This window comes from Staurois parvus, unplaced genomic scaffold, assembly GCF_062004578.1.
Source record: "Staurois parvus isolate SC_StPar_1 unplaced genomic scaffold, SC_StPar_1.0 ptg000390l, whole genome shotgun sequence".
Lineage (NCBI taxonomy): Eukaryota > Metazoa > Chordata > Amphibia > Anura > Ranidae > Staurois > Staurois parvus.
In genome coordinates this window covers 5,022,262-5,046,073 of record NW_028318186.1, presented here as the reverse complement: position 1 = coordinate 5,046,073, position 23,812 = coordinate 5,022,262, and the positions used below count along the sequence as shown (strand labels likewise).

The 23,812-nt window shown below is 44.0% G+C and overlaps 1 protein-coding gene across 2 annotated transcripts in view; it reads right to left on the bottom strand.

The window, feature by feature from the left end:
- LOC149455633 (cytochrome P450 2K1-like) overlaps positions 1–23,812 on the bottom strand; it is a 76,958-nt gene that overhangs the window by 27,995 nt on the left and 25,151 nt on the right. The window contains exons 5-7 of one of the 2 annotated variants that reach the window (XM_089686021.1): positions 16,758–16,918; positions 14,789–14,949; positions 12,019–12,195 (exon numbers count right to left, since the gene is read on the bottom strand). In XM_089686021.1, coding sequence (XP_089542147.1) covers positions 12,019–12,195; positions 14,789–14,949; positions 16,758–16,918 — 499 coding nt within the window. The remainder of the gene's footprint in view (positions 1–12,018; positions 12,196–14,788; positions 14,950–16,757; positions 16,919–23,812) is intronic. The other variant, XM_089686022.1, reaches the window with a different exon arrangement.

Below are 23,812 nucleotides of genomic sequence, written 5' to 3'. Positions count from 1 at the left end.
TTACTGAGGGCCACAGAACCGTTACTTAGGGCCACAGAATTGTTACTCAGGGACACAGAATTGTTACTGAGGGCCACAGAACCGTTACTTAGGGCCACAGAATTGTTACTCAGGGACACAGAATTGTTACTTAGGGCCACAGAAACGTTACTCAGGGACACAGAATTGTTACTGAGGGCCACAGAACTGTTACTTAGGGCCACAGAAACGTTAGTTAGGGACACAGAATTGTTACTCAGGGACAGACACAGAATTGTTACTGAGGGCCACAGAATTGTTACTTAGGGCCACAGATACGTTACTCAGGGACACAGAATTGTTACTGAGGGCCACAGAACCGTTACTTAGGGCCACAGAATTGTTACTCAGGGACAGACACAGAATTGTTACTGAGGGCCACAGAACCGTTACTTAGGGCCACAGAAACGTTACTCAGGGACACAGAATTGTTACTGAGGGCCACAGAACCGTTACTTAGGGCCACAGAATTGTTACTCAGGGACAGACACAGAATTGTTACTGAGGGACACAGAATTGTTACTGAGGGCCACAGAACCGTTACTTAGGGCCACAGAAACGTTAATCAGGGACACAGAATTGTTACTGAGGGCCACAGAACTGTTACTTAGGGCCACAGAAACGTTAGTTAGGGCCACAGAATTGTTACTCAGGGACAGACACAGAATTGTTACTGAGGGACACAGAATTGTTACTGAGGGACACAGAACTGTTACTTAGGGCCACATAATTGTTACTCAGAGACACAGAATTGTTACTGAGGGCCACAGAACCGTTACTTAGGGCCACAGAATTGTTACTCAGGGACACAGAATTGTTACTGAGGGCCACAGAACCGTTACTTAGGGCCACAGAATTGTTACTCAGGGACAGACACAGAATTGTTACTGAGGGCCACAGAATTGTTACTGAGGGACACAGAATTGTTACTGAGGGCCACAGAACCGTTACTTAGGGCCACAGAATTGTTACTCAGGGACAGACACAGAATTGTTACTGAGGGCCACAGAATTGTTACTTAGGGCCACAGAAACGTTACTCAGGGACACAGAATTGTTACTCAGGGACAGACACAGAATTGTTACTCAGGGACAGACACAGAATTGTTACTGAGGGCCACAGAATTGTTACTTAGGGCCACAGAAACGTTACTCAGGGACACAGAATTGTTACTCAGGGACAGACACAGAATTGTTACTGAGGGCCACAGAATTGTTACTTAGGGCCACAGAAACGTTACTCAGGGACACAGAATTGTTACTCAGGGACAGACACAGAATTGTTACTGAGGGCCACAGAATTGTTACTGAGGGCCACAGAATTGTTACTTAGGGCCACAGAAACGTTACTCAGGGACACAGAATTGTTACTCAGGGACAGACACAGAATTGTTACTCAGGGACAGACACAGAATTGTTACTGAGGGACACAGAATTGTTACTTAGGGCCACAGAAACGTTACTCAGGGACACAGAATTGTTACTCAGGGACAGACACAGTATTGTTACTCAGGGACAGACACAGAATTGTTACTGAGGGCCACAGAATTGTTACTTAGGGCCACAGAAACGTTACTCAGGGACACAGAATTGTTACTCAGGGACAGACACAGAATTGTTACTCAGGGACAGACACATAATTGTTACTGAGGGCCACAGAATTGTTACTGAGGGCCACAGAAACGTTACTCATGGACACAGAATTGTTACTCAGGGACAGACACAGAATTGTTACTCAGGGACAGACACAGAATTGTTACTGAGGGACACAGAATTGTTACTGAGGGCCACAGAACCGTTACTTAGGGCCACAGAAACGTTACTCAGGGACAGACACAGAATTGTTACTCAGGGACAGACACAGAATTGTTACTGAGGGACACAGAATTGTTACTGAGGGACACAGAATTGTTACTGAGGGACACAGAATTGTTACTCAGGGACACAGAATTGTTACTGAGGGCCACAGAACCGTTACTTAGGGCCACAGAATTGTTACTCAGGGACAGACACAGAATTGTTACTGAGGGACACAGAATTGTTACTGAGGGCCACAGAACCGTTACTTAGGGCCACAGAAACGTTAATCAGGGACACAGAATTGTTACTGAGGGCCACAGAACCGTTACTTAGGTCCACATAAACGTTTTTCAGGGACACAGAATTGTTACTGAGGGCCACAGAACTGTTACTTAGGGCCACAGAAACGTTAGTTAGGGCCACAGAATTGTTACTCAGGGACAGACACAGAATTGTTACTGAGGGACACAGAATTGTTACTGAGGGACACAGAACTGTTACTTAGGGCCACATAATTGTTACTCAGAGACACAGAATTGTTACTGAGGGCCACAGAACCGTTACTTAGGGCCACAGAATTGTTACTCAGGGACACAGAATTGTTACTGAGGGCCACAGAACCGTTACTTAGGGCCACAGAATTGTTACTCAGGGACAGACACAGAATTGTTACTGAGGGCCACAGAATTGTTACTGAGGGACACAGAATTGTTACTGAGGGCCACAGAACCGTTACTTAGGGCCACAGAATTGTTACTCAGGGACAGACACAGAATTGTTACTGAGGGCCACAGAATTGTTACTTAGGGCCACAGAAACGTTACTCAGGGACACAGAATTGTTACTCAGGGACAGACACAGAATTGTTACTCAGGGACAGACACAGAATTGTTACTGAGGGCCACAGAATTGTTACTTAGGGCCACAGAAACGTTACTCAGGGACACAGAATTGTTACTCAGGGACAGACACAGAATTGTTACTGAGGGCCACAGAATTGTTACTTAGGGCCACAGAAACGTTACTCAGGGACACAGAATTGTTACTCAGGGACAGACACAGAATTGTTACTCAGGGACAGACACAGAATTGTTACTGAGGGCCACAGAATTGTTACTTAGGGCCACAGAAACGTTACTCAGGGACACAGAATTGTTACTCAGGGACAGACACAGAATTGTTACTCAGGGACAGACACAGAATTGTTACTGAGGGACACAGAATTGTTACTTAGGGCCACAGAAACGTTACTCAGGGACACAGAATTGTTACTCAGGGACAGACACAGTATTGTTACTCAGGGACAGACACAGAATTGTTACTGAGGGCCACAGAATTGTTACTTAGGGCCACAGAAACGTTACTCAGGGACACAGAATTGTTACTCAGGGACAGACACAGAATTGTTACTCAGGGACAGACACATAATTGTTACTGAGGGCCACAGAATTGTTACTGAGGGCCACAGAAACGTTACTCATGGACACAGAATTGTTACTCAGGGACAGACACAGAATTGTTACTCAGGGACAGACACAGAATTGTTACTGAGGGACACAGAATTGTTACTGAGGGCCACAGAACCGTTACTTAGGGCCACAGAAACGTTACTCAGGGACAGACACAGAATTGTTACTCAGGGACAGACACAGAATTGTTACTGAGGGACACAGAATTGTTACTGAGGGACACAGAATTGTTACTGAGGGACACAGAATTGTTACTCAGGGACACAGAATTGTTACTGAGGGCCACAGAACCGTTACTTAGGGCCACAGAATTGTTACTCAGGGACAGACACAGAATTGTTACTCAGGGACACAGAATTGTTACTGAGGGCCACAGAACCTTTACTTAGGGCCACAGAAACGTTACTCAGGGACAGACACAGAATTCTTACTCAGGGACAGACACAGAATTGTTACTCAGGGACACAGAATTGTTACTGAGGGACACAGAATTGTTACTGAGGGCCACAGAATTGTTACTCAGGGACACAGAATTGTTACTGAGGGACACAGAATTGTTACTGAGGGACACAGAATTGTTACTCAGGGACAGACACAGAATTGTTACTGAGGGCCACAGAACTGTTACTTAGGGCCACAGAAACGTTACTCAGGGACACAGAATTGTTACTCAGGGACACAGAATCGTTTAATTAAAGAGTATGTCAGACAACATGCAGAGGAGTGGCAGAGGAGGCAATGTTTTAGGAGCGAGCAGACGTGGCAGCAGAGGAAGGGGTCGAGGCAGCACTATTCGCAGCCAGAGGCTAGTGCTCCCGGTGTCATCCAGTACAGTGAGGAAGAGCTAACAGAGGGCGGTCAGGAACGGGGGAGACATCCGCCTCTTCAGCAGCCAGGCGAAGAAGTAGTGGCGAGGAGAGTGGCTCGGTAGCCGGTGTAGAGACAGGTCTGTCTCCTGACCCACACGCAGCCGAGGGGGCTAGTAGTGAGGCGGAGACCCTAATTGATGATGATGAGGCTGATCGCACTTGGAAGCCTCGTCGTCATCAGGCTATTGCTTCCGCATCATCAGGAGAAGAGGGTGGCAGCTTGGCAGCGAGCAAAACAGTCGGTGGGTTGTCTCCATCGCCACACTCTGCCATGTGCCACTTTCAGGTCTCCTCACACACTGCTGGTGTGTTGAATTTTTGACATAGGGTGCTGGCAGATTACGGGCCTCCCATAGCTGCTGCCAGGCCCCTAATCTGCCATGGGCCCCTATATACCGCCTCCTCATGCTGCTGCCAAGTCCAGAGTCTCTCATGGGTCCCTGTACGGCCTCCCATTGCTGCTGTCTCCATCGCCACACTCTGCCATGTGCCACTTTCAGGTCTCCTCACACACTGCTGGTGTGTTGAATTTTTTGACATAGGGTGCTGGCAGATTACGGGCCTCCCATAGCTGCTGCCAGGCCCCTAATCTGCCATAGGCCCCTATATACCGCCTCCTCATGCTGCTGCCAGGTCCAGAGTCTGTCATGGGTCCCTGTACGGCCTCCCATTGCTGCTGTCTCCATCGCCACACTCTGCCATGTGCCACTTTCAGGTCTCCTCACACACTGCTGGTGTGTTGAATTTTTTGACATAGGGTGCTGGCAGATTATGGGCCTCCTATAGCTGCTGCCAGGCCCCTAATCTGCCATGGGCCCCTATACCGCCTCCTCATGCTGCTGCCAAGTCCAGAGTCTGTCATGGGTCCCTGTACGGCCTCCCATTGCTGCTGTCTCCATCGCCACACTCTGCCATGTGCCACTTTCAGGTCTCCTTACACACTGCTGGTGTGTTCAATTTTTTGACATAGGGTGCTGGCAGATTACGGGCCTCCCATAGCTGCTGCCAGGCCCCTAATCTGCCATAGGCCCCTATATACCGCCTCCTCATGCTGCTGCCAAGTCCAGAGTCTCTCATGGGTCCCTGTATGGCCTCCCATTGCTGCTGTCTCCATCGCCACACTCTGCCATGTGCCACTTTCAGGTCTCCTCCCACTGCTGGTGTGTTGAATTTTTTGACATAGGGTGCTGGCAGATTACGGGCCTCCTATAGCTGCTGCCAGGCCCCTAATCTGCCATAGGCCCCTATATACCGCCTCCTCATGCTGCTGCCAAGTCCAGAGTCTGTCATGGGTCCCTGTACGGCCTCCCATTGCTGCTGTCTCCATCGCCACACTCTGCCATGTGCCACTTTCAGGTCTCCTCACACTGCTGGTGTGTTGAATTTTTTGACATAGGGTGCTGGCAGATTACGGGCCTCCTATAGCTTCTGCCAGGCCCCTAATCTGCCATGGGCCCCTGTACCGCCTCCTCATGCTGCTGCCAGGTCCACAGTGTCTCATGCCATGTGCCACTTTCAGGTCTCCTCCCACTGCTGGTGTGTTGAATTTTTTGACATAGGGTGCTGGCAGATTACGGGCCTCCCATAGCTGCTGCCAGGCCCCTAATCTGCCATTGGCCCCTATACCGCCTCCTCATGCTGCTGCCAAGTCCAGAGTCTCTCATGGGTCCCTGTACGGCCTCCCATTGCTGCTTTCTCCATCGCCACACTCTGCCATGTGCCACTTTCAGGTCTCTTCACACTGCTGGTGTGTTGAATTTTTTGACATAGGGTGCTGGCAGATTACGGGCCTCCTATAGCTGCTGCCAGGCCCCTAATCTGCCATAGGCCCCTATATACCGCCTCCTCATGCTGCTGCCAGGTCCAGAGTCTCTCATGGGTCCCTGTACGGCCTCCCATTGCTGCTGTCTCCATCGCCACACTCTGCCATGTGCCACTTTCAGGTCTCCTCACACACTGCTGGTGTGTTGAATTTTTTGACATAGGGTGCTGGCAGATTACGTGCCTCCCATTGCTGCTGCCAGGCCCGTAATCTGCCATGGGCCCCCGTACCGACTCCTCATGCTGTGACGTTGCAACAAGGTGGAATTCAACCCTACATATGTTAGACCGCCTTTACGAACAGCAAAAGGCCATCACAGATTTCCTGATGTTAAAAGCGGATAAAGGTACTCCCTGTGTAACTTAGATGTCAGCCATTGGCAGCTCATGCGTGACACCTGCGCTTGCTCAGGCCCTTTGAGGAGGCCACGCTATTCGTGAGTCGGCAGGACTATGGGATGAACGACGTCATTCCTCTGTTGCACGTCCTGGAACAAATGCTGTTAACAATGGCTGGTCAGGGTGCGGTAGACGTGGCGCACAGATCTCAACGCCACATGACCCCTGTGGGGGCAGGACAGGAAGAAGAGGAGGAGGTAGAGGAGGACATTGGTGCTCAGGAATTATTGAGTGAAATGGGTGGTTTTTCCACTCAGCGGACAGGAGTGGAGGAGCAGGAGCATCTGGTAGAGGAGGAGGAAGAGGAGACAGAGGACCCAGACGCACCGTGGCAGTATGCTGTGGAGATGGAGGCAGGGAGTCCCTCGCATTCCTTGGCACAAATGGCCCATAGCATGCTCGCTTGCTTGCGTAGCGACAGCCGAATAATAACCATCAGACAGAGGGATGACTTTTGGCTGTCCACCTTGTTGGACCCTCGCTACCGTTCAAAAATGGTGGCCTTTTTCACACCTGCTGAGAGGGAGGCCAAAATAACGTACTATAAAAACCACCTATGTAGTCAGCTGGTCTCTGCCTGTCTGCGCCAACGTCCATCCTCAGACACTGTGTGCCCTGTGCGCTCGCGTTCCGCTGCCATGGCAGCAGGGGAGGGGTGGGGTGGTAGGAGCAGTGGCAGCTCCACCAGCAGCAGCTGCCTCAGTCTGCAGTCGATGATGAGTAGCTTTCTTCACCAGCGCAGTGAGGAAACTACTAACCAGCCGCAGCAGCAGCAGCATCAGGTGGACCTGGAGCAGGACCTCAAACAACAGGCTTAGGCCTACTTGGACAGCACCCTGCCAACCGAGGTAGACAATCCCGTTGACTACTGGGCAACGAAACTTGACCTTTGGCCCCAACTAGCTGAATTTGCCCTTGAAAGGCTGTCATGCCCGGCCAGTAGCGTGGCATCGGAGCGCGTGTTTAGTGCGGCAGGAGGTATTGCAACTCCGCGGAGGACACGACTGTCCACCCAAAGTGTGGAGAGACTCACGTTTGTGAAAATGAATCATGCGTGGATTAGTCTGGATTTCAAACCACCAGTTCCTGACACAACTGACTAAATCCGCCATGAATCATGCCCCAAACATGTGCCACTTTCAGGTCTCCTCACACTGCTGGTGTGTTCCATTTTTTGTCATAGGGTGCTGGCAGATTACGGGCCTCCCATAGCTGCTGCCAGGCCCCTAATCTGCCATGGGCCCCTATACCGCCTCCTCATGCTGCTGCCAGGTCCAGAGTCTCTCATGGGTCCCTGTACGGCCTCCCATTGCTGCTGTCTCCATCGCCACACTCTGCCATGTGCCACTTTCAGGTCTCCTCACACTGCTGGTGGGTTCCATTTTTTGTCATAGGGTGCTGGCAGATTACGGGCCTCCCATAGCTGCTGCCAGGCCCCTAATCTGCCATGGGCCCCCGTACCGACTCCTCATGCTGCTGCCAGGCCCGTAATCTGTCATGGGCCCCTGTTGTCGCTTGTTGGCATATTCCGCTCGTTCAGATGCTCCTTCTCCTGCTACTCCTCTTCACGGATTCCGTCAGCAGTCTTTCTTGGAATCCGTTTCCAAGAGACAACAGTTTGCGAGCACGCACCCGACGGTGCAGAAGCTGAACGTCCTCCTGTCCAAGTTGCTGCTGCCAGGCTCGTAATCTGTCATGCGCCCCTGTACCGCCTCCTCATGCTGCTGCCAGGTCCAGAGTGTGTCATGTGCCCCCGTACCGACTCCTCATGCTGCTGCCAGGCCCGTAATCTGTCATGGGCCCCTGTACCGCCTCCCCATGCTGCTGCCAGGTCCAGAGTGTGTCATGGGTCCCTGTACGGCCTCCCATTGCTGCTGCCAGGCGCGTAATCTGCCATGGGCCCCCGTACCGACTCCTCATGCTGCTGCCAGGCCCGTAATCTGTCATGGGCCCCTGTACCGCCTCCTCATGTTGCTGCCAGGTCCAGAGTGTGTCATGGGTCCCTGTACGGCCTCCCATTGCTGCTGTCTCTATCGCCACACTCTGCCATGTGCCACTTTCAGGTCTCCTCACACTGCTGGTGGTTTCCATTTTTGTCATAGGGTGCTGTATGGCCTCCCATTGCTGCTGCCTCCACCGCCACACTGTGGCTCCACACTCTGGTTTTGGCCCCGTGACTGCCCAAATGAGTGAAGTGTGCGGTGATTCTAAGATCGACGGCACTCGTCTGCATGTCATACTGACTGACAGTATTATTTCTCTTCCCCAGCAGACTCCAAGGGCATTTAAATTAAAGGTACAGTGTTCTGCACTAATATTAAGTCTCTCTGAAGCCTAGAAACACCCTTTGTTAAGTTAAATTCACAGCGAATATATTCGACTCGAATCGAAATTTTTCCACGAATTCGCCGAATCAGTCGAATCGAATTTTTGAATACTTCGCTCATCTCTAGTTATAACTGTGGGGGATGAACTGATGGAATTGATAAATGTCTATTCAGAGGCATGATAGGCTTCCCTGAAGAGATAAGCTTTCAGGGATAGCATAAAGGTAGCCTTAGTAGGGGATAGCCAGACAGATTGAGGTAGAGAGTTCCAGAGGATGGGAGAGATAGCAAGGGAGTGAACTATGTGCTTGGTGGTTTCATTGGTTAAAAAGGGGCAAATTTTAGAGATGTTATTTAGGGGAAGTTTACAAGTTTTTGACAGCAGTTGGATTAGGTCAGAGTCTAGGATTACACCTAGTACTTTGGCATGAGGGGAGGGACTGATAGTTGTATTAATGATCTTGATGGAAAAGTCATGTAGGAGTATCAAGTGGGAGGGAATATTATCAGCTGGGTTTTAAAGATATTTCGTTTAAGGAAGTGGTGCGACACCAATGCTAATATGTCAGTTAGTAATGCGAGAGGAGACTGAAGGAGTGAAGTGAGGAGTAGAGAGATAGATTTGGGTGTCACCAGCATAGAAGTTGTATTTAAAGCCATGAGAGGTTATCAGGTAACCAAAAGAGGTGGAGGGGATGGAGAAGAGAAAGGGTCCAAGAACAGAGCCTTGGGGGACCCCTACAGAAAGAGGAAGTGGAGAGGAGGAGAGAGGGTTATAGGTAAAACTGAAGGGCCACTGTGAAAGGAGGAGAACCAGGATAGAGCTTAATCTCAGAGACCAAGGCAATGGAGTTTATTGAGAAGGAGTGGGTGGTCAACAGTATCAGAGGCCACAGAGAGGTCTAGTAGTAAGAGTATGGAGTAGTGGCCATACTCTTAATAGTGAGTTTTAATAGGGCAGATTCTGTGGAGTGCTGTGAGCAAAAGCCAGACTGTAGAGAGAGGGAGATATTGAAGATGTGAGTGAGAAAGCATAGGATAAAAGAAGAGGGTGACCGTAGTAGTTGTGGGGGAACAGAATCCAAGGGACAATTGGTTAGGTGGGCATCTGTGAACAGTTTGGTAACCTCTTCAGTAGTAGCCAGGACAAAAGAGGAAAGTGTTGACTGTACTGTTGGACAAGGTATGTTAAGTGGGGAAGATATCTGTATAGTGGATGTGTCCTCACGTATTGCATCAATCTTGTCTTTGAATTGACTGGCAATCTCTTGGCAGTGAGTGAGTTAGTGGATAAAGGAGGTGGAGGACAAAGCAGGAAGTTAAAAGTAACAAAGGACCGATGAGGACTGGATGATAAGGTATTACAAAAAGACACAAAGTTTGACAGTATGGAGGGAGGAATGGTATTTTAGGAGGGCAAATTTATACAGGGTGAAGTCTTGCAGGGATTTGGTATTATGCCACTGTCAGGAATGGACTCAGCACTGGTGGTGGGACTCACCTGCCGTGTGGGCTGCAGTACCAGGGCTGACCAGCGGGTGCTCTCAGCAGCCAGAAGCTCACTCCTGCAGTCAGCCAACACCTGAAGCTGATTGCAGGAAGTGTATTTAAGGAACGACCAGGCCTGTGATCAGGGCCTTGATGTATGTTTCCCATGAGCCCCTGTACCTGGTATCCTGTGTTCCTGCCTCGTTGCTGACCATGCTTTGATCCTGACCTCTGCAGACCGTCTCCTGTTGAACCCCTGGCTTGCCTGACCATCCTTCTGCCTGATCCTCGGTACCGCGCTGCCCGCTACCTGCTGAACCTGGCTTGTGACCCCGACCATTCTCTGCTTGCTCCTCCTGTACCACGTTGCCCGCACGATACCGACCCGGCCTGTCTGACTACGCTTACTTCACCCGACGATCCATCCATCCCGCACGGATCACCTTTAGTAAGTCTGCCTGCCTCTTATCATCAGGCTCTGTTCCTGCACTCCCCTGCCAGTACTCTCTACCACAGCCGGACGCACTTATAGGTCGCGACCTGGTTCCAGTCTGCACCAAGTCCATCCCCACCATCAGGGGCCCAGGTGAATAGCAGGCTGGAACTTAGACCCCGTGCCCTGAGGAAATCCGTGCTGTGGGCTGCTATAGACACCGCCAGGCGGCACCTGACAGTACCTTACGGCCTGCCTGACCATTCCACCTCTCCAGCCTGACTATGCCTGTGTTCCTGAAGCTACTTCCCTGTGTCAGTCCACACATTTCTGGTCATACCCGGATCCCTAACAGCCACATTCAACCAAGAGCACAACGTCTCTAGAGATTTCTGGTCTTATCAGTTTGCAGGGTTGTAACGGTCAGGGCCTGATTGTTTGTGTATTTAGGGGACAAAGTGCATCCAGTGTGGATGAGAGTGAACTGTTGTACACAGAGGTGTACAAGGTCAAGGGTGTTACCTTTGGAGTGAGTGGACATGTGTGTCCATTGCGTTAAGTCAAAAGATGAGGTTAAGTTGAGAATTTGATATCAATAGATATATTCTAGTATTTTCTGGGTCACTAAATGCATAAGACACAGGAAATTAACATGTATTGCAGCAATGTGTCAATACACACAATAGTGATCTTAAGCCATCACAGCTGTGGGTGTCCAGGTCTCTGGGAGACATCACTTCCACAGAGGCCAACATAGTATAAATATGAAGACACGTACTGCTAGTTCTGAAAGACGTAGTAATGAAGTTTGTTGATCCAGCAGAAATGAGGAAACTCCACTTCATATTTATACCATATTGTAGCGATGAACTAAATATGCCTTTTTCACCCTTTATTGTTACCACTTTTCAGAACAATGATTGCAGATCAATACACACACAAACACACATGAACACACTTTATTCAGAATGACTACACAATATTAAAGCAGAACTCCATGAAAATGTTTTTTCTCTCATGTAATGGAGCTGTGCCCGCACTGCATAGGTTAACTGCTTGTTTTGCCCAGGGGCACACCGAAAGGTAATAATTACCTGATCCTTCGATTCTCTTGGAAAATAGCACCCCCCCATGTCCAGTGGTGGACTGTTCCTGCTGTCCTCATATCCAGAGTCAGGAACGGTCCATTCACAAGACTACTAGCATGTGGGGGGGGGGGAGCGACAGAGACCTATCTTGTGCTCAGAGGATCAGCAGACTCGGCAAGTACATCTTGCTCTCCTCAACCCTAGACAAAAACAAGCAGTTAACCCTTGAAATGTGGCCACAGCCAAACTACAGGGGAAAAAAAAATATGTCTTTCCTGGAATTCTTCTTTAACAAATATTCACTAACCTCTTGCTGCTTGACAAAGAAGGCATCAATGAGATTTCTTTGATCATTAACATCCAACTGATCCTTGTACTTGGTGAAGGTTCCTGTAATGAACCGACGCATCTCAATGAGATTTCGATCCACAGTTTTATGACTTCCTGGTATCCATCGCATCACAGATTGATAGGTATTGTACAACTGGAGGAGACAAAAAAGAAAAAAGGTGAAATAGTGGAAAGAAAACGTGAATAAAAAAAGGAGAAGGAGAATTGGTAACTTTAATATCCCACACACAAATAAAAGCAGCTCTGCAGTCATCAACACATAAATGAATGTAATTTTAACACAAAACTGTTTAAGCGACTTGAATGTGACTTGGCATCAGCCTCTTGCAGAGCAGAGCTAAAAAAGGGGGAAGCAACACAAGGAGCCAGTCAGATGTACTGAAGTGCTCATGTCAATTGCTGCTAATAGTGAAGAAGTTAATTGCTTGTGGCTGGTATATAGTAGTACTGTGATGATGCATCTTGTTTACAATCCTGATGAAGTCATTCAGTGAAATGCATAGAGTGAGGTTTAGAAGGTGATATTATTCTGTTGGTTCCCAGTATCTATTCTGAGTATGAGGACAAGCTCGGGATTTACTGTTAATAGAACTCAAGGTAGCTAAAGCTTTCATGTTGCGATGGAACCCTACGGAGATGACAGTCTTCCAATGCTTTCATGCTGTTTATCATAGTGATTGCTGCACTTTTATAACATATACATACCATAATTACATGTTTTTATAATTTTCTTAATAAAGCAGTATTACGTTATTGGAGTGTTTTTACGTTTACTGTGTATCCCTCCCACATTGAGATATGAAGACTGAGTTGGAATGATGGAAAAGAGATCTTTGAAATAAAAGGGTATTGCTATCAAGATAATGTTTTCCTATGATAGATCTGGAGACCATGTTAAAAATGTGCAAAGGTGGTGGTGGAAAACACAGTTGGAGGACATTTCATATGAATTTCCCAATTTTGTGGATAATTTACCAAGTTAAGCTACATTTGCACAGGCGGCTTGCCATGGTGCAAATGGCAGCAGCAGCAGGATTCTTCTGATTCACATTTCTGTGTTTGCCACCTGTGAATGGCTAGCTTTGTGTGTGTCCAGCAGCATCCAGCACAGGTAATCCCTTTCTGTGCAAACAGCCACGGATAGCTGCAGCTGCCTGGCATTAAAGTGTTCAGGCTCGGTGGCGAAAGCTAGCCACTTACAAGTGGCAAAATCAGCATTCGGAATCAGCAAATTTCCACCACTGCTATTCACACTCGTCGAAGGTTTTACCCTCTTCATGACTGGCATTTGTTGCTATTCAGCACTGTGTTACTTTAACTGACAATTGTGCAGACAGGCAGCACTGTACCCCACATTAAAGTTATATCATTTTTTTCACACAAATAGAGGGTTTTTTTATGGTATTTGATCACCATGGTTTTTTTTTATATTTTATGATATAAACGGAAAAAAAAACAAAAAGTTTGAAAACAAACAATAGTTTCTATTTTCTGTTATGAAACATATCCAATTAAAAAAAATGTTTAAAAAATCTAATTTCTTCATATATTTAGGCCAAATTCTGCTATGTCTTTGGCAAAAAAAATCCCAATGAGTGTATATTAATTAGTTTGTGTGAAAGTTATACAGTCTACAATCTATGGTATATATATTTTAAAATGTATCATTCCTGTTGTACCGACTACCTATCTAATTTCTTGAGGCCCTGAAATGCCAGGACAGTACAAATACCCTCATAATTACCCCTTTTTGGAAAGTGGACAGTTTGCGGTTTTTAGTAAGAGGCATTAAAGTTGTAATGTTTTGTTACAATTGTTTGGAAAATTAAGAAATGCACTTTTTTGCAGCCCCTATCAGCGCACATCGGTGAAGAAAAATTACTTGATTCTATACCAGAAACTAAGAAAAATATTTTTTTTTTTAAAATATTTTTTTGTCTGTTTAGCAAAAAATAAAAAAACCCTCCAAAATAAAGCTATAATCGGTCTTAAAAAATATGATAAAAATGTAATACTGGTGCAATGTTACATAACTGTTCAATTGTCATTCAAAGTGTGCTGAAAGCTAAAAATTGGCCTGGGCAGGAAGGGGGTGAAAATGTCCAGTGTCAAAGTTGTTAAACTTCTTCATCCTGTATAGAATACTATACATTATTTATTCCACACTGCTGCAGTCTGCACACTCTGCGGTGTATCCAGTATTCTACATCTCTCCATAGACCAGTCTCTCAACCTTTTCGAGACAGAGGAACCCCTAAGATAACTTTCAAGTCTCAGGGAACTACTGCTAAAAATGACTAAATCTACAACTCATAATACATCAGTGTGATAATCAGTGGGAAGAATGCTCCTTATACTTGTGGTTACTGGGAAGAATTACACCTTTAGAGATAGCTAAAAAGATCAATGGTGTCAGCGGGAACTTATCAGAGAGGCAGAAATTTCTCATCGATCAAGGAACCTCTAGCAACCTCTAGAGGAACCCTAGAGTTCCACTGAACCCTGGTTGAGAAACCCAGTTATAGACAGTATTGACAGTATAATGTACACTTAAATCTGCTACACTTCTCACCACTCCAATCTGTGCTAAGGACAGTCTATACATTAGAGTGGTGTATAGAGCAATATACGCTCTATATTGCACCACTCTACTTTTGTATACTCTGATGTACAAGGCAACATCGACACTGCTCCATTATAAATGTCAAAAATTTGAATCAATTTACCATGACCATGGGTGATGCAAGTAGTCTTATGTTTTCATTTATTAAACTCATTAATCTCAGGAATACTGGCTCTTCATAGTTAAAGCGATTGCCCAGTAAAATGGACACAATGATATTGGCCACAGCAGCATTCATTATCATGGTGTTTTCAAATGGTTTTCCTGAAATTATAATAAGTATTAGGATTGGAATAAATAGTATGATTAAAACACTTTTCATAAGGTATAATAATCTGTAGTCAGAATTACATTTTTTCTAAAAACACCCTAATAATTTTGATTTAAATTTTTTTTATATTTACACTTTAAAATTAAGTTATATAAAATCGTTATTTTACGAAGATGTATCACATTTATACCTATGACAATGGGGTAAGAAAGAATAAGTGTTTTCTAAACAACAAGTACAGCAGAAACTCTCAAATTCAACTCTTTGGTTAAAACTCTGAAAAGTGAGATGGAGGATTTATTCTTCTGATTCATTGAACTGCTACTTGTTAAATTTGATCTTGAGCTATTGGACACTGTAAACAGAGCACCAAAGAAAAGACAAATAAATATGCAAAGGAGCCTACAGCTCCACCTGCACACTGAGTTAAACAGTACTGTGTACTCCAGCTGCTAGCATAAAACTCACTGTGTGAATGCATAAGAGGGATTGATTTATGAAAGGCAAGTAGACTGTATACTTTGCAAGTGCAGTTGCACTCTGCAAGTATAGTTGCTTCAGAGCTTAGTAAATGAGGAAAAAAATGCACAATCAAGAAAAATAAAAACATATTTTTGCTTGCACATGATTGGATGATAAAAGTCATCAGAGCTTCAGCTCATTTCCTAAGCTCTGGAGCAACTGCACAGTCTATTGTAGAGCAGCTACACAGTTACTTGCAAAGTGCACAGTCTATTTGCATTCATATATCAACCCCAGTGTGTTGTGACTGCTGACTACACCCTTTAAAGTGATAGTAAAGGTTTTTGTTTTAAAAGGATTAGTCAGCTCTACGGAAAAAGAGAATATTTATGCAGCTAGCAAGTAAGGTAAGGCGGGAGTTGGTCTTTCCGGGATTTTTTTCAGAAAAATGGGAAAGGTAGCTTGGAACAAAATTAGAGGTACAACAATGGAATAAAATAATTAATTGTATACATGAGGTGACAGATATGAGCACAGTAGAAATGAACTATAAATGTCTGACAAGATGGTATATTACACCGAGTGTGGTGCAGCAGGCAGCAGGTCGATGCATCATCTCCGTGTTGGAGAGGTTGTGAAAAAAAGGCGCAATGGCACACATTTGGTGGGACTGCCCAAAAATACAAGAGTATTGGAAGGAAATAATTCAGGGCATTCAGGAAATCAGTGGGAATATTATACAAAGAGATCTGTGGATGTGTTTATTTTTTTTAGAGTCTGTAGCTACTAACAGTAAAAATGGGATATTATATAATCTGCTTAGTGCAGCCAAGGGCCTAATCCCAAAGTTCTGGCAACTATTGGAACCACCTAGAATGAAGGATTGGTTAATTAGAGTGGAAAATATCTTTAGGATGGAGGAGCTGTGTCATGTAGTGGAAGATAAAAAGGAAGAACTGGAGATAGTGTGGGGTTGCTGGCTAGAATTTAAAACATCTAAGAGATATTTGCAATGGATCGGGAGTTAGGAGGAGAAAGATTTAGAGAAAACTTGATGAAGTACATGAAGAGTGAAAATGGGTGAGATAAGGAAAGGGATACAGATAAGGACAGATAAATACAGTAGGAGATAAAATGAAGTTGTTTAAGTTAAGTAAGATATGGACCGGGGTAATTTTGTGGATGGGAATATGCGGGAGGTGGGGAGGTAAGAAAGTATGATATTGGTGTATATTAATTTTAATGGGTGGGAGCACTCTTTTGTATTTGAAAAATTAAAAAAAAAACCTCCTGTCCCGTTTTTATTGCTGTTTGTCAAAAGAATTTACAAGAGACAAACCTCCAAAAGATTTAAACTTCTTCACCAAATATTCACACTCTTCATTAATCTTGTTTTCAATGGTTTTCTTCCCCATCCCAAAATCTCTTAGTGTTGAAATAGTAAACCGTCTCATCACTTTCCAATTGTCACCATGAGAAAATATAATACCTAAAAGGAAACTAGATAAACAAAAAATACATAAGGCAAGTAATGAATAAGTTATGCCATGCCTCTCTTTTTTCCTATAGTCGTATTTTTTAGGACAGCTTAGGGCTAAGTTCACTAAAAATGCAATCATTCATTTCAGTATGCAAAGTATGCCCACCAGTTAGTAGTATTAATAATCTTCCAAGAGAGATCACAGCACTCCCTCAGACATTACCTCTTTTATTTTCTACCAGAAGGCCATTACCATATTGGTTCAGATATCATATCACATCAGCACTCAAATGATTTAGGTTTGCTTGTGCATAAATGACAAGGATGTATTGATGTGTGTTTGTATGTTTAACATTTATGGAGCAACCAAACAGTTTAACTGGTTTGTCAGCCTGAATATCAACATCATGCTGCTCTTAAAGCAGGAAGTCATTAATTTATTGGTAATTTTACTACTGCCAGCTAAGTAATTATTTCCTGTTGTGCAGGTTGCACAGTATCATTGGTCAGTAAAATGTTGGTGGCTGCCGGCATCTTAGCAACCACTATACTGTTGCCTTGTAAACAAGCGGACAGGCATCACTGACCAAATATGGTGAGGATGTCAGACAGCTCTCAGGCCCATTGATTACATTCAGTTGGAAGCTGTCATATGGGATATGGAGTTCGTCAAGATCAGATTGTTGTGCATAGTCACTGTACTTTTCTTTCGCTAGGTCATCTGGATCATTGCTCATCATTTGATGAAGATCTGCATTGCTTGATGACATCATTTACATTGTAGGAGTGGGGGGTGAAGGTTGGAGGATGAGGCTGTTCCTCATTAACATAGGAATAAGGTGCTTGCAAGGGAGCTTCCCTTGTAAGCACCTTATCCCTTGCCTGGCTGAGGACATATGGTGTGGTATGGTTCAGGAAGGTTGTTTTTTTTGGAAGAAATCCACACTTAAAATCCATACCAGGCCCAACAGGTCATTGGTTGTTATGGTACATTATAGATGATGATGGATGATGATGACAGTTGGAAGGACCAAAGCACTCAGTCCTCACAGCATCTTCAGCTGCTAGGATGGGTCTGGTAAGGATTGGGGAGTCAACCCCTTGCTTTTTTCTTGTTTTTTTGCATAGAGTCCATACTTCAAATCCATACATGACTCAACAGGTCATTGGTTGTTATGGTAGACTATATCATCCAATGGCCCTGCAGCTGCCAACGCCCTACAACTGATTATGTTATTGGTTGAAAAATGCAAGCACGCAGCCCTTACCGCCTCTTCAGCTGCCAGGATGCAGGGTGACTTTTTTTTCCTTTTTTGTGGACTCTCCCTTACAATCCATACCAAAGCAGCTAGGATAAGGGTCTGGTATAGATTAAGGGAATCCAAACCAAGGAAACCCACCTGGGAAAGGTTTACTGGCAATTTAAGTGGGATTTTATGTGAATGTCACTTTTGCTTGCATACATTGTGAAGGTGTGTCTCTTCACAGGCAGGTTTAGGGCAACCCCCAGGCATGTTATTTAGGAAAAAAAAAACTAATCTTTTATTTGCATTCGTGCATGTCCCACCTGGCACTCCCCCACTTTCCAAGCCCTTTGTTTGACAATCCCTTGCCTATTAGCCTTAAGAATGTCTAGAATTATTTTTTACAATTTGTCTCCCTTTGACTTTAATAGGGTTCAGATTAATGCTGAAACTTCAGTACAGTTCAACAAAACCCCCATGAACCAAACTCTGGTATGCTCAGCTCATCCCTAGTCATCAACTTCAATGATCTTTTCAGATATACCTTATTAGATTGTATGTAACACATTCCTTTTAAGGATGCAGATGGCTCAGTGTACAGTAAAATAAATGAATACATATGTTCTACATTTTGTGGAACTGTTATTTAATTAAAGTGGAATTCCAGCCATAACTTAACACTAAACCTACTCCCACCCCCATGGGAATGCAGTCCACACCAATTTGTCCTACCTCTCCAAACACAACTGTTGCCTTAATAAAAAGGACACCACACAATAATTTTGACATAAATTGGCCACAACACTTTTATTGGCTTTTAAATAAAATAAAATCTTTAAAGAACACTTCATCTACATTAAATAGAAGATATCACTTCCAAGATTTCTTAGCCATAAGGACTAGAGATGAGCGAATCGAACCAGGCGAAGTGGAATTCGATACGAATTTCAGGAAAAATTTGATTCGCGTCGAATCCGAATATTAGCCTACTTCGGGTGCGCGAATCGGATTTTTCCCGATCAGCCAGCAAAAGTGTCCCTGCAGAGAGCTCCGCTATTTCTGACAGTTCCTTCACATGTACAGCGGTTGAAACATTGTATCTATTTGTTTCCATTTAGGATACAGATGTTTTTATTCGGAAACAGATACAATGTTTCAACCGCTGTACATGTGAAGGAGCTGTCAGAGAACTGTCAGAAATAGAGGAACTCTGCAGATACACTTTTTGCCGGTTTGGAATTCTTATTTTCATCCTACTTCTTCTTCTTCTTCCTCTTCTTCATCCTCATCCTCTTCTTCTTCGTCTGAGGATGAGGATGAGGATGAAGAAGAAGAAGTAGGATGAAAATAAGAATAATTCCAAGCCGGCAAAAAGTGTATCTGCAGAGCTCCTCTATTCTGCAGATACACTTAGAGGAGCTCTGCAGATACACTTTTTGCCGGCTTGGAATTATTCTTATTTTCATCCTACTTCTTCTTCTTCTTCCTCTTAATCCTCATCCTCATCCTCTTCTTCTTCTTCTGAGGATGAGGATGAAGAAGAAGAAGAAGAAGAAGAAGAAGTAGGATGAAAATAAGAAGAATTCCAAGCCGGCAAAAAGTGTATCTGCAGAGCTCCTCTAAGTGTATCTGCAGAATAGAGGAGCTCTGCAGATACACTTTTTGCCGGCTTGGAATTCTTCTTATTTTCATCCTACTTCTTCTTCTTCTTCCTCTTCATCCTCATCCTCATCCTCTTCTTCTTCTTCTGAGGATGAGGATGAAGAAGAAGAAGAAGAAGAAGAAGTAGGATGAAAATAAGAAGAATTCCAAGTCGGCAAAAAGTGTATCTGCAGAGCTCCTCTAAGTGTATCTGCAGAATAGAGGAGCTCTGCAGATACACTTTTTGCCGGCTTGGAATTATTCTTATTTTCATCCTACTTCTTCTTCTTCTTCTTCATCCTCATCCTCAGAAGAAGAAGAAGAGGATGAGGATGAGGATGAAGAGGAAGAAGAAGAAGAAGTAGGATGAAAATAAGAAGAATTCCAAGCCGGCAAAAAGTGTATCTGCAGAGCTCCTCTAAGTGTATCTGCAGAATAGAGGAGCTCTGCAGATACACTTTTTGCCGGCTTGGAATTCTTCTTATTTTCATCCTACTTCTTCTTCTTCTTCCTCTTCATCCTCATCCTCATCCTCTTCTTCTTCTTCTGAGGATGAGGATGAAGAAGAAGAAGAAGAAGAAGAAGTAGGATGAAAATAAGAAGAATTCCAAGTCGGCAAAAAGTGTATCTGCAGAGCTCCTCTAAGTGTATCTGCAGAATAGAGGAGCTCTGCAGATACACTTTTTGCCGGCTTGGAATTATTCTTATTTTCATCCTACTTCTTCTTCTTCTTCTTCATCCTCATCCTCAGAAGAAGAAGAAGAGGATGAGGATGAGGATGAAGAGGAAGAAGAAGAAGAAGTAGGATGAAAATAAGAAGAATTCCAAGCCGGCAAAAAGTGTATCTGCAGAGCTCCGCTAAGTGTATCTGCAGAGCTCCGCTATTTCTGACAGTTCTGTGACATTCACTCCATACAGCGGTTGAAACATTGTATCTATTTGTTTCCATAAATGGAAACAAATAGATACAATGTTTCAACCGCTGTATGGAGGGAATGTCACAGAACTGTCAGAAATAGGCTATTTCTGACAGTTCTGTGACATTCCCTCCATACAGCGGTTGAAACATTGTATCTATTTGTTTCCATAAATGGAAACAAATAGATACAATGTTTCAACCGCTGTATGGAGTGAATGTCACAGAACTGTCAGAAATAGCCTATTTCTGACAGTTCTGTGACATTCCCTCCATACAGCGGTTGAAACATTGTATCTATTTGTTTCCATAAATGGAAACAAATAGATACAATGTTTCAACCGCTGTATGCAGGGAATGTCACAGAACTGTCAGAAATAGCGGAGCTCTGCAGATACACTTAGCGGAGCTCTGCAGATAGATACAGCGGTTGAAACATAGGCTATGTTTCAACCGCTGTATGGAGTGAATGTCAGAGAACTGTCAGAAATAGCCTATTTCTGACAGTTCTCTGACATTCACTCCATACAGCGGTTAAAACATAGCCTATGTTTCAACCGCTGTATCTATCTGCAAAGCTCCGCTAAGTGTATCTGCAGATACACTTAGAGGAGCTCTGCAGATACACTTTTTGCCGGCTTGGAATTCTTCTTATTTTCATCCTACTTCTTCTTCTTCTTCTTCATCCGCATCCTCATCCTCAGAAGAAGAAGAAGAGGATGAGGATGAAGAAGAAGAAGAAGAAGAAGAAGAAGAAGAAGAAGAAGAAGTAGGATGAAAATAAGAAGAATTCCAAGCCGGCAAAAAGTGTATCTGCAGAGCTCCGCTAAGTGTATCTGCAGAGCTCCGCTAAGAAATAGCGAAGCTCTGCAGATACACTTTTTGCCGGCTTGGAATTCTCCTTCTTCTCATCCTTCTTCTTCTTCTCATCCTTCTTCTTCTTCTCATCCTTCTCCTTCTTCTCATCCTTCTTCTTCTTCTCATCCTTCTCCTTCTTCTCATCCTTCTTCTTCTCATCCTTCTTCTTCTCATCCTTCTCCTTCTTCTCATCCTTCTTCTCATCCTTCTCCTTCTTCTCATCCTTCTTCTCATCCTTCTCCTTCTTCTCATCCTTCTCCTTCTTCTCATCCTTCTCCTTCTCCTTCTTCTCATCCTTCTCCTTCTCCTTCTTCTCATCCTTCTCCTTCTCCTTCTTCTCATCCTTCTCCTTCTCCTTCTTCTCATCCTTCTCCTTCTCCATCTTCTCATCCTTCTCCTTCTCCTTCTTCTCATCCTTCTCCTTCTCCTTCTCCTTCTTCTCATCCTTCTCCTTCTCCTTCTTCTCATCCTTCTCCTTCTTCTCATCCTTCTCCTTCTCCTTCTTCTCATCCTTCTCCTTCTCCTTCCTCATCTCCAAGGGCATTTAAATTAAAGGTACAGTGTTCTGCACTAATTTAAAGGCTCTCTGAAGCCTAGAAACCCTTTTTATAAGTTAACTTCGTAGCGAATAAATTCGCATCGAATCAAATTTCTTCCTGAAATTCGGCGAATCAGCCGAATCGAATTTTTGAATAATTCGCTCATCTCTAATAAGGACGCAAGCAAATTAAACTACATAAAAAAAATGGAGTGGCCTACCCCAAACCCTCAGCCATTTCAACAATATTCTGCAACCCTAAATTGAAATTATCCAGGCCTATAGTGGAAAGGTAGATAATATCTTGCCTGTAAAGGCCAGGAATATCTCCTAAGTCAAAATGATGAAAGGAGAACCCACCTATAAGAGGAATTCATTTTTCAATAGAATGGTGGATATACCTTCTAATTTTCTCAAAATCTTTGAACCTGGGACAAAATAACAATATTAACCTAAAAACTATTTCAGAATAAACAACTGTTGCATTTGCAGATGCCATTTTAAAATGATGAAGATCACGCTTATTCTTGTAAATCAAATCTAGAGTTCTCATATGACCCACATCATTACCTTCAAGATGTCTAATCAATATACAAAGGGAAGTCCAAATGAAATACAACTGAGAAAGTTAATATAAATTAGACCAATGGAGACCTCTGTCTCCTTTCCACAATATGGTGAAAAATTCTGGATTCAATTTCAAATTGTCGGAACAATGCTGTGCCCAAAAAACATAAGAATGTCTGAAAAGACAAAAACTGAGACCAAATTAACAAAACATTTTTAAGTTCACTACTCAACCTAATGTGGGAAAACAGGGATTTAAAATTTGCAGTGGCTAAATAAAGTCTTCTCAAAAAAAATCTGCCAACTAGCATTATTCTGCAGGCAAAGGCCAAAATATCTAAAAAAAAGACAATCTCTTTTAACAACACCTTCTTTCACCTAATCATAAAATTGATTAAACACTTAGCCTTTGAAGTCTTATCCAATGGCAATCTAAATTCCATCAAAGCAGTGTCTATATGAATACTAAGGAACTACAATTATGAAGGAGGAAACGTTTTTTCTCCTCAGCAAGTGGAATTCCAAAAATGACTCATAAGAATAAACACTAATAACTTTAACAAATAAAAACAAATGAAAGAATTAGCATCCTTTTGGAAATGAAAGATGGTGACTTATTCTAAAAGAGTTAGACTCTTTCTTAAGAACTACTCCTACAGGGGAAATGCTAAAATTTTTAAAGGACGGGGATAAAAAGGGCCTGCAATGCGGCCTTCAGGATGTTTTTTTTTCCTAGCAACTTCAGGGTACTCAACAGCTGCATTCAAATTGTTCACAACCCACAATATTACAACCTACAGCGAAAAATACCGGAAGTTTAAAACCATATGAAAAAACACCAATTAAGAATTGTGCTATCTTCTGATTTGGGTACAGGTCCAACCATTGGTGCATATTTACCACTTTCATTGAGTGCATAGCAGAAGCCCTTTTTGTAAGGAGAAACATTGCTATTAGGAGGCAATTGCTTAGACGTAGAAGCTTTCTGGGTTACGATTAAATTAAGCCAGATGCCCATGTCCATACCCCAGTTTAAGATTGGATTAATAGATATTTTCTGTCTAAAGGACTCATCATGCTAAAACTAACCTAAACCACCAAAATTTCTATAAGCTTCTAGCACATTCTCCAGGTGTTGAAACAATCCACA